The sequence below is a fragment of the Limulus polyphemus genome, unplaced genomic scaffold (genome assembly GCF_000517525.1).
Source record: "Limulus polyphemus unplaced genomic scaffold, Limulus_polyphemus-2.1.2 Scaffold224, whole genome shotgun sequence".
NCBI lineage: Eukaryota > Metazoa > Arthropoda > Merostomata > Xiphosura > Limulidae > Limulus > Limulus polyphemus.
In genome coordinates this window covers 76,493-89,001 of record NW_013665834.1, presented here as the reverse complement: position 1 = coordinate 89,001, position 12,509 = coordinate 76,493, and the positions used below count along the sequence as shown (strand labels likewise).

At 30.9% G+C, this 12,509-nt stretch overlaps 1 protein-coding gene across 1 annotated transcript in view; it reads right to left on the bottom strand.

The window, feature by feature from the left end:
- The window catches only part of LOC106478558 (extracellular matrix protein FRAS1-like), a 154,477-nt gene that overhangs the window by 96,105 nt on the left and 45,863 nt on the right, over positions 1 to 12,509 (bottom strand). Inside the window, exons 29-32 of the mRNA XM_013939110.2 lie at positions 10,177 to 10,432; positions 9,662 to 9,928; positions 6,683 to 6,889; positions 4,737 to 4,929 (exon numbers count right to left, since the gene is read on the bottom strand). Of these exons, the coding sequence (XP_013794564.2) occupies positions 4,737 to 4,929; positions 6,683 to 6,889; positions 9,662 to 9,928; positions 10,177 to 10,432 (923 nt within the window). The remainder of the gene's footprint in view (positions 1 to 4,736; positions 4,930 to 6,682; positions 6,890 to 9,661; positions 9,929 to 10,176; positions 10,433 to 12,509) is intronic.

Genomic DNA, 12,509 nt, shown 5'->3' with positions numbered 1-12,509 from the left:
CTATATCCTATATATATATATATATTCATACTTTTCAAAGTAATCAAAAAAGTCTGACCAAATATCTTATACACATCCACTCATTTCACTTGTATGCACTTAAGTATCATTTTAAAGATAAGTAGAAAACCCAACCACATTTTTGTTTCTTCTGGAACTTCCAACAAAGAAGTCTCGTGACAGCCACAGTAGAAAATGATAAATATATAAACTTGGATAACTACTAAGGCATCTAAATGATGGGTATATGTCTGTGTGTCTTATGTCTTATTTCTCTGTCTTTTGAAATGATAGATCAAAACATCAATTCTCAGATAGCTATGTACTTAACCATGACCTTGAATACTACATTATTACTAAATTTTTAAATAATTTGAATGTAGCTGAAATGAATTAAATATGGAAAAACATTTAAGTTAGACTGGTTGACACAGAAGGATGTAGCACCAGGAACTGCAGCTGGTTAAGACAGCTTTCAAGGCACAACTAATTCAAAAGCTAACGGCAAAAGAGTAAATGCTACCATCTATACTGTGGATGTAGAAGGATGTAGCACCAGGAACTGTAGCTGGTTTAGACAGCTTTCAAGGCACAGCTAATTCAAAAGCTAATGGTGAAAGAATAAATGCTACCATCTATACTGTGGATGTAGAAGGATGTAGCACCAGGAGCTGTAGCTGGTTTAGACAGCTTTCAAGGCACAGCTAATTCAAAAGCTAATGGTGAAAGAATAAATGCTATATTATAGATGCATGGTAACTTCAAGGTTAAACCAAGCATACAACTACTCAAGCATTGCAACAACTACAGATTTGAGGATTTAGTATGCAGAAGGACAAGTATAGTGAAATCTTATGTCAGACAAAGGAAGAGCAAAGACATGTTTATAAAGTTTGAAAATAAAATAAAATGCTTTATTATTGAAGATAAACTTAGGATGGCTGGTAATTAAAGAGTATGATGAAATAATAAAAATTTAAAATGTTCAGATAATAAGCTTTATTTAAGTTAAGAAAATAAAAACAAACTTTCACAGACAAGTAATTGAAATGCTAGAATGGTATAAAAATGAAGTATGAAAAAGATGGAACTTCACTAAAAAGCTGGCTGTCTCAGATGAGTCCTGTCTTGTCTCACTTCAAAAAGAATCTGTCCAAAACTGTCAAAATTGTATTTACAAAGCATCTCCTTCTGTCTGTATCTGACCAACCAGACTTATTGTAAAACTGGATATTAAGGACAGATGTTTCCAAATGGCAACATCACCATGGCACTCATTTCCCAAGCTATGGCTTGGGGACAAATAAAATTGACAGATAAGGGTCAGCGTTTCTTATGCTTTTTTTAAGTTATAGTTGTATTTATAGTTATTAGTTTAATTTTAGTAATAGTTATTATTACACTTAAGTAAATATGATTTTAGTTACTCTTACAGTTAACAAGTAGTGATGACCCTGAAATCTGTTAGATAAATCTTTCAGAATGTTAATTTAACTCTCTATAGACAGTTTAAATGTTTATTTTGGGTAGAAGATGCTTTATGAATATGGACTATATTAAAACAAAAACTTTCTATAAGTTTCTGTAGGTTTGTATTACCATTCCATATGCAAATAAAAGTCTTGTACAAGATGCATTTTAATTCCTTAGGTTTATTTGATTAACTTGCAATTTACTCTTAGAAAACCTCTACTCTCTTGCATTATACTAGTTTCATGCATTTTCCTTTTATCTAAAAGAGATGATAAATGGTTTCGCAAACTACCAGTGGATGTGCAGGAGGAAGCACACTAAATGAACACACGATATTAATTGATACCAAGTGCCTGCTCCCTCTGACAGTTATAAACAATATATTTAATATATAATAACAGCATTAACAGACTTACAATAGAATTTCAATTTTACCAAATTCATCAGGCAATAAAATGTTTTTTATTATTTTATGCAAGGATGGTAGAAAGTGAAAACCTGGCCACATTTTTTTTAATTATTTTATTTCATTATTGTTATACAGTATTTTATAGTTAAATTAATGGATATGATTTATTTCCATTACTGGGCATTTTCAATACAATCATAGTTAACTAAAAAAAACAATGATGAAGGCCCAATTGTACCTCAGTATTATAACTAAACTGGATCTCATGGAAACATCATAGGTTCCAAGATTTTTTTAATATAGTGTGTATATCTTCACAACATTTGGCAATCTTTCAGTTAATATTATAAGTCTTTCACATACAAAAAATCATATTTTTAGTAAAATAAAATAAAGATTAGTCCATGAATATATTGAGCATTTGTTTTGAATAGTCCATGTGCAAAGTAATTTTCCTGATCGCAAAAAATCTCAAATTTCCTTTGTAATCCCTAAAACCTCCTAAATGAATTTCAAACGTTTTTTTTTTCAATAAAACTTTATAGTTTAGCTATTATTTTCTCTACCTTATCTCAAAATGGAATCAGTCAAATCGACTGACCTTGTAACCACCAAAAAAAAATCTAAATAAATCTAAATTACCCTTTTTTTTCTTTCTAGAATGACTCCAAATTGTAACCTGAAACTACATTCCTTTATCCTAACTAGGCCTAAGTTCGTAACAGTATATATCTATTTATAATCAAATTTTATTGTTTTACTGCCCTTTGAACTGTGTCTAACTACTACCAACACCATTATAAGTTGTAAATCATTCAGGGAACATGCAGCTCATGTTACGCTAATAAATTAAATTTCCCAGCTACTACGAGCTGCTCAGATGTGTGCCTCATGAAACATTTTTTATTATAATATTATTATTATTATTTATTTTACCTAATCTAATCTTAACTAACCTAAAATGATCTCTATTTATACATTTTAGTTACTTTTATAATTAGAACATAAAGAATAAACATGAAAAACAAAAAATTAAATACTTAACAAATCTTCTTTTTTCTTGCGATCGATTGTTGAAGAGAGTTAACACTAATTTTTGTATACTAATGATAGTAATGCACTTAATAATTTTTATTTAATTAAATAATGCATCAAAGAGAATAGACTGATAACATGCAAAAAGTAGACAAATTTCCTTACCTCTCAAAATTTTACTAGCTTTCTAACTAAGCGACAAGAGTTGTTACAAATTCATCCAAGCTAGTCGTTAACTTTCTCACAGGAACAATGTTGGTACTCTGAGTGAAACTGACTTTTAATCGTTCAGAACATAACTTTCTATTGGTTATAGGTAATATATAATTAAACATAAGAGAGAACTATTAACGAACTTGAAAGAGAGGATGTGACAGGTAGGTGTGGCAGGAGAAATCTGATTTTCCATTCGATACCTCTGTGACCAAACAAAACTAAAGACTTATAAAAATTGTGGTTTGTCTGAGCAATGACGATTTTATAGAGAGTAATGTACATTTAATTTTGTACTTGTTCGAGGGGTGGTGGATAAAATAGGGAAGATGACATGCTAAGAGAAAATGTGTCATGTGGGTCACACTAGGGGAAATTCTGGATTTTGTTTTATATTGCCTTGTAGAATTAAGAACTCAAAACTTGTATACTATTAAAATATGGATTATTAGCTGGGATTTTATGCTATTCTACCAATAAATGGTAGTTTGATAAAATTTTGAACATAAGACACTAAAACCTTGTGTCATGCACAGTAAAGGATACTCATGCAATGGGGTTAATGTCCTGTATCCTTCAGTCTGCTGATTATGAGTTTTTATTTAATATGTTCATTCTCAAGTAAACTTTATTTTCATTTGCTTTTATTCAAATACAATTTCTTTTATGGACTTATCAGTTTATTAATTATTTAATTAATTTTTTAATCCCTTTATATTACATGCAATAACCATTTCTTATTTATCCAATAAATAGCATTTTATTTTTATTTCAACTTCACACCATGTATTCACTCTTTTATTTCACCACTACAAGTCACAGTACCTTTCCTTCCATATATACCAGGTTTTCTAGTTGCTATGGAGATTGAGTAAATGTGGGTTTACCCTTAAAATTGCTATACATCCATTTGTTTACAACACATTTATGCAAGTGCAATCTTTTTTAAGGTTATCAGTAAACTAAAATGGTTCATGTAAATCCACCTCACTTAATATGCATGTTAATATATAAGCATCACTTTGAAGGTTTGACAAAACTAGGTATTATGGAACTAGGTTTATTTTAACAAGTTGGTTGTATCATACAAAAACTTATTTCATGTATAACTTCCAAAATGCATATACATAAAATATACTGCAGTTAAAAGCAATTTGAAGTAGTTAATGTCGTAGGCATATAATGAACAGAACTGGTAAAAAAAATCAGTGTAACACAGTGAACGTTTGAGTAGATTAGGCTAGGCCTATTAAATACATTAGTTTCAAATCTAATGTTGCTCTTCATTTCTAAGTATTTCAAAAAGACAATTTAATAAATCTCCCAGCAACTCATTATATTAAGAAAAGGTGTCAGAAGAAATTATTTGTTACTGGATTGTTTTTTAGCAAAAGTTATACAATGGTCTATAAGCATTGTGAAGAAATTGAACTCCAGATTTTAGCATTATGAGCCCAGAAATTTACTGTTGACCCACTAAAGAACAGAGAAGAAATGAGCCTTTGGAATTTTAATTATTTATAAACAACTGTGTCTATACTAACATTATTTTGATAACTCATATATTTGTAGTGTAAGTTTTTTAACAAAATAATATGATACAAACCTCACTGAAAAGTCATTAATGTCTTGCTGGGTTAAACTGTAGCCCTCCTTGAGGGTAATAAAATTACCATCTGGATCCAGCTTCTCCAGCTTTCCAAGTTTTGGTGTTGTGGTCAAGGTAAATGAAATTTGGCTATCAGGAGAATCTCTATCCTCATAAGCTAGGTGGCTTCTCTGCAATACAATGGATTGACCTTGCAAAAGAAAATTGTTTAACCAAATTAACTTGCATAGATCAGGAGCTATTTTTTCATATAATCAACTATTGTACTTAGAAACAATTTAAGCAGTTGATAGCACTAGTTTAAACGTCCAATACACTGAACTGGAAAAAAATCAATGTTAACTTTTGTATATACCAGGCAACTTTGATGAAGATAAATACATTAATGGTGTGGCAAGTTGTGTAGTATAGATGACTTCAAGTGTGTAAGATATTTGACTTGAACAAAAAAGCAATTTAAAACTGATAATTTTTCTGGACATAACTAGAAGGTTTGCCAAAGACAAGGAAAATGTATTTTGTTGCATGGAAAGAAATGATTTAATTACTTCAGTAATATGGGAGATAAAAAAAAGTGTATAATGCATTTAAAATGTGAAAAAGTTTGTTTAGTTGTTTTAATGCAAAGCTACAAAATGGACTATCTGCCACTCTGTCCTCCAAAAGAAATCAAACCCTAAATTTTTGTGTTGTAAGACCTAAATGTATTGTTGACCCATCAGAGACAGGTGAAAAAGTGCTTATAAGAAGCTAATTTATGTAATTTAAAAAGGGCTCAAAGGGAAAACAAAACATTACACTGACTGTGTGAAAAAGTGGTTTAACAGCAGGTACTTGAATGTACCATAGGTTATTTCTACAGTTAAAAAAAGGCTTAAAACTGGCAATTTAAGTAGTATAAGCTATTTCTATGAACCAAAATACACTAACATTTAAAACAATGGTACAGTTAGTAGTATAAGTGACTTCTAAGAATTAGGCTACATTTATTTGGTGAAAAAATAATTTATAAAGCAGGCAGTATAAGTAGCCTAGATGACATTTAAGGCATAAAAAACTTTTCCTTTTTTTTAAAATGGTTTAAAATTAATTTAAGTATCAGAAGTGATCTTGATTTTGTTTTGTTTTTGTTTTTGAATTTCGCGCAAAGCTACATGAGGGCTATCTGCACTAGCCGTCCCTAATTTAGCAGTGTAAGACTAGAGGGAAGGCAGCTAGTCATCACCACCCACCGCCAACTCTTGGGCTACTCTTTTACCAACGAATAGTGGGATTGACCGTCACACTATAACACCCCCACGGCTGAAAGGGCGAGCATGTTTGGTGTGACTGGGATTCGAACCCGCGACCCTCGGATTGTGAGTCGAGCGCCCTAACCACCTGGCCATGCCGGGCAAGTGATCTTGAAGTAGTTGAATACATTGATCTTATGAACAATTTAAAGTTTTAAATGGAAAAAAAAATATAGTGAAAAATAAAGTTTAAAGGATACAATTTATATGTGAAATCTGAATAGAACAACAGAGCAGTGTATTTGTTATGTTCTTATCGATTTAAGCCTATAAACAGAAATGTTAATACAGTTTCAAATGAAGCCTTTTAATTTTTCAGATCTGGAATGCTACATAAAACACTATTAAATGTTTTACTTATTTTGAAGATATAGGTAGTAAATTCAAAATACAACGCTGTATTCTTACAGTTTGTTCTTACACATTATTATAAGATATCTTTTAGTTCAACTTTAATACAATGTATACTTTTTTTATTTACCAGTAACAATAAATAAGCTATTCCAATATGTACAGTGGTTCAATAGTGTTATTATTTACAGTACATTGTTTCAAAAAGAACTGTTAAAAGACTAATGCACTCTGCAACAGTCAACTACACAGGGTTATACACCTAACTGTAATACTTACCACTTATGCATGTACACATACCTTCAGGTATAGTTAATGTTAAAGACGCTGAATCCAAGACTGCTGGGCTGTCTGTATCAACTGGTAAGATTGTTATATCAAGTGTCATGCTTGAAGAATGTTTGCCATCAGATACAGATATTATTAGTTCATCCTGATAATTCTGAGAGTTATCATGGGCATAAGAAAATTGGTTCTTTACAGTATCTTTATATGGAATTGGTTCTCCTGAAAGAATAAGAATCATTTTCAAAACTGTGTCATAAAAAACAGTCAATTTTACACAATGTCTAGACACTCAAATAAAAATTCATGTATTAAAATGTGGACAAAATGTTTTAATATTACATAATAAAATTGACTGAAATTGTTTCTGTGCTGATATTCAAATATTGTTTATATCACGCTATTTTAAGTTTACTTCTATATCGTAGTCACTATTTATTCGACTTTTATTATCCTTTTTATGGTAACTTTACACAGATCACATATTTCGGTATTACTTGTGAAGTAAGGTTCACTCCCACAGCAGAATCTATCAGCTATACAGAAGAGACTCTGTTGGGACAAGCTTAAAGAAAGTAAACTGAGATCAACACTTCTATTAACACTGCAAATAATAACCGAAAGCAGTGTGAACTCAAAAGTGAGGATTAAGTTACTTGGTAAAGTCAGCAGTTCAAATAATGTTTTCAATGGGCTGTGGCATTAAGAAAATTCTGATTTCAAATTGCCATTAATTTAGAAATAACCTATTCAAATAAACATCCTAAGCCAACTTCCCTTAATAACAGTAAGTAACTTTAGAAGTCAGAGTACAATAGTACCTCAAAGAACAAACATCTTCAACTAACAAAAATAAAAATAAAAAGAAACAAATGCTCACACTTTTTAGGTGTCAATGTGGAAAGAACTCTGCTTCCAGTAATCACTAGTGTATATTATCAAACAATTAAAGCTCATAGCCACTAAGGACAGGAGTTGATTCTTCATAGAGAGAACCAAAAATTTAAAGTTAGGTTAATTTATGGCCACAACAATGTTCAAGAGGGTATAGAAGGGAAAATTGTAAAAAAAAACTCAAAAACAAAGAATGTCCATAGCATAACCCAAAACATATGATAAATTATACTTATGGGCACTAACAAGTAAGAAAATGGTCAGTCATGTAAGGGGAAGAAAAACAACATGAATGGCTTCACTAAAACTGATAAACTTACCACTATGACTAATCAATATGAAGAATGAAAATATGGCAGAAGCAAGCTAGGAATGTGAAGACTGTATGAAAAAAAATTCAGTTTCTCTGACAACAGTCAACCATGATAAACTTTAAAAAGAAAGAGATATATCCAAATCGTTCAGAAAGTGAAGAGGGAGTCCTAATCAAGGCTGTGCAATTAATAGGGTAATAGCAGCGACATCCAACAGAGGAAAAACTTAAGTGCAATATATCTCAGACATAAATCAAAAGGTGGGTAAGTATGCAGGAACAGGTGAAACCAACTTGATCTTTAATATCCAACTTCAGAACATGAGGGTTTGGAATAGGAGATCAAATAACTGGAAGCTTACAAATGAGCAGTTGAAAAGAAACTAATTATTTGTCATCCCATATAGTTACAAAATCATTTGGAGGCTAGAGAACTAAACAACTACTTTGTGGGTCAAACTGAATTGTAACAGGATAATTGATGGATAACCCTAGAATAATGACAAGTTGAAAGACCAGAGGAATATTTCTAAACCCAGAAAAAAAAATGGCCATGAACAGACCAAAAGCTCTCTTGACCAAGTAAATTTTGGATAGTGATACAGAAAACAATGCTGAATCACCTTACTAAAAAAAATAAATAGATGAGATTTAACCCAGTAAATACTTAAAGACTGTTATAGGTTTAAAAGAGAATGAGGCTTTGAGCAAGACCAAATATGTGAAAAGCTCTACAAGTGTTCACACAACTGTCTTTTAAATACATGAGAAGACAAAGAAGAACTTAATGTTTGTACTGTACCTTTCCAATCTACCAAGAGACAGAAGTCACAAAGAGCAGTTAGAAAACTATAAAGAACAATATTATCATGTGCAAAACTTCTACTAAATGTCCCTGCAATAATTATATTCCATATGTATAGCATACTCAGTAATAATACCTCAGGACCACACAAACATGATACAATAAGAGAAAAATGAACTTTTTCTTCCGACCCAAAATGATGTTTCAAAGGACAGTTGAACACATCCAAATAAAGTTTTGAGTAATAGATCTCAATGAACGAGGAATGTCAGTAGAATAGAGAGAGGACTTAAAATTCTATTCAACCTGAATAGCAGCATCCACAGTATGCTGCATATCCTTATGGATTTTTGACTTTGACAAGCAGGAGATAAACAATAAGCTAGCAAAATAACTACTTGATAAGCAAGAATGAAGCTACAAGTAACCACAGTTTTGTTAACTTTCTAAAGGATTTATGAGGACAAGTGGCAATTTCCTTGGTGTAGGTTTTTATGACTCATGTTAAGGATCAAAGGTGCGAGTTTAAAAGATACATCATAAAAAATATATCTTGGATAAGGTATGGAAAGAGCTTAAAAAGAGACAGTCAAAGTATTAATTACACATAAAGAAAGGTACAAACACATAATAAAAACACCCTGTTTCATAACAGTTCTTGTTAAAATTATGGCAAATAATAAGCTCTAGCTCCTATCAAGAAAGTTATAGTAGGGGATTAGTGATTGCCTATAATCACCTTTTAATAATAGCTTAGCAGATAATACCTAAAACAATATATTGTCTTAAAGATGATCAAGTGAAGTTTGTGAATTATAATTCCATTAAAGATAACATTCTATTTTCAATAATCAATAAAGAATTTTAATATTCACAATATCCATTAATACCTATATGTTATATCATTAACTCAAAAAGGATCTGACAAGTGTTATAAGTTATAATATTAGTACGTCACTTTTACTGATACAAACTGGTATACCTTCTAAAACAGGAACTTTCTTTCCATCCATATGTTTCAAAAAAACTCCATGCTCAGGCTCTTTAGACAAAGACACTTCTAATTTCTCCAGAGATGTGTCTGGATCCTTCACAGAAAAAACTGACTGAGGTATTAAGACAAAAGCTCCCAGATTTACTCTGAGCTCTAACTTATGTCTTGCAAATTTTGGAGGCTCTTTATCTTTTGGAATCACCTTCACTACAAAGGTTTGCTCAGGAAGTAGCTTATTTCCTCTTCTGTCAGATACTGAAAAAAATTGTGTGGATAATATTTATTGGAATTCTAAAAAAACTCATTATAACTGGCAGTATATTACTAGAAAAAAATACTTGTTATGCAGTTGCTATGAGAATTGATAATGTCACTTCTATCAATTATCAATTCTAGATATTAGATAGAATTACAGAATTCTATGCTATAATTACAAAACATCTATTATTTAATTTTTGACTTATATTGTTATACTCTAGGTTGTTTACGGAATATTTATTTACCAAAAAATTTAAAACTAAACAGCTCTTCCTTTGGACCAATATCTCTTTCAGGAGGTCGGTATATAATCTTCATATCATCAACATCACCCTGAGTGAACTGACCAATGGGTTGACCAAGATAATCTATATGTTCAAGTGTTCCTTGTCCAGGAGCTAAGTGTTTGGTGATATGATAGACGACATCATGAGGCTCAAAATTTCTAGGAATGAATGACAACTGTGAGCTTGAAATTGTCATTGCATGGTGTTCCATCACCTAATAAAAATAATAATAATATATTTAACCACATATTTCATTTTCACATATAATGTTGGGTCTCTTTTTTTTTTTAACTTTAAGTCGGCATTTTCAATTATGATTTTATATTGGAAACAGTATTACATTAATGACAAACTAACAATTTACTCAAAAAAAAATTAAATCTGTTAGCCACAGAATTTTATTTCAATTGAAAAATTAATTTTCTTGTTTTATTAATAATATGAAATAATAATGTGAAACTCTTATAACAAAAACTGACCATCATACTGACAAGGAATTTTCCTGTAATTTAGAAAACAAACTTAGATTCCATAATTACACATTTTGACAAACCTCTCTGTATATTGTCTGAATGTAAGTATTGAGATAATAGTCTATAAGACAAATCACATGGTAAAACAGAAAAATATACTGATCTATAAAGCTAAGTACTTTCTGATCAGAAGTTCTTATTAACTAACAGATTAATTAATGTTAAAATACAATTAATGTGAAAGTAAAATAAAGTTTAAAGGTCTAAAATACACACAACATGGTTAACAATTACTAATTTAAATTGATGAAGAATCATACAACAAAATTTACATTAATAGTTTAAGAGGTATAAAAATAAATACCAAAATATTTAAAACGGTCATATTATTTGTGATAAGTGCTAATGTGTATTGAGGAAGAATGATACAAACTGGTTTAGCAGTTTAATAGGCATGTTTTTATTCTCCTCAAAGTTATTCAATAATGATTTGTTCGAGCCTAGCATGACTTAATGGTTCGGGTGCTCAACTCACAATCTGTGGGTCTAGAGTTTGAATCCTCTCACCAAAAATGCTCATACTTTCAGCTGTGGGGGCATTATAATGTGACAGTAAATCCCACTATTTGTTGGTAAAAGAGTAGCCCAGGAGTTGATGGTGGATGGTATTGACAAGTCTTTAGTGTATCGCTTCAAAATTAAGGACAGCTAGTGCAGATAGCCCTTGAGTTGCTTTGCATAAATTCAAAAACAAACATACAAAGCTATGTTGTTTAATTTTATATTAATTAAATTTTTATTTGCTGTTCAAATTAAATTGAACCTGTTATTATTTCTACATATTATTATACTTACAAAACAGCTTATATGTACTGTGATCATTAAATATAAAAGACAGTCACAGTTGAAATAACTGACAATATCTCCCTTTATAAATAATATAGAATATATATGTAGCCAAGTATACTTAGTCAGTTTTTCTAAATTTCTCTGCAGGTGTTCTGCACATAGTAATGACATTCTTCTTAACTGGATGTCAAAACGTCATAAACAAGTGATATTCCTTTCACAGAGGCAAAGGTTATATGTTGCAAACTTTGTTTTTAAGTCTCAATCTAAAGTGTACATGTTTCTTTATGGACTTTTAGTTCACCTGTTCAAACAGGTAATGAAGAAACTTGTACAGTCTGGCCTAGGCTGGCTAGAACTATACATAGACTAGTGGTTGAAATATGTATAAACTTAATGGTCTGTGGGATACCACACAAAGCTTTTCTCTAAATATAAAAGTTGGAAACCCACTCAGTTCTGGATCTTGCTTTTATCCTGTCTCTGTCCTGTGCAGACATATGAGAAACCTCTCCAACCTCAGCAGCCATTTGAATACAATCAAATAATAAACCAGCCAGTCAGTAAATAATATTACTCTTTACTTAATAAAGACTTGTTTATTTATTCCATCATGTTTATTTTTACCTTTACTTTTCATGTTCAATTTGTTTCTTCCATAACATTTACAGAATGGGAATTTTCCTGATGCTTTAAACTTATCTCTTGGATACCATTGTACCTGAATACCACAAGATCTCAAAAGTTACTTTGTTTGATTGCCATATATACTAGGTCGTCAAGAAATTAATGTTGCATTTTTGAACACTTTCATTAACCATCTCCCAATAAACGTACCTCACGTATAATAGTTAAATGAACTGCCTAAACATCATGTTAGTGTAGCCTATATAATGTGTAAACTTTAGTACTACTCTAATCTCTTATAGTGACAGAACATAGGAAAACATATGCAAATGTGAAAGGTGT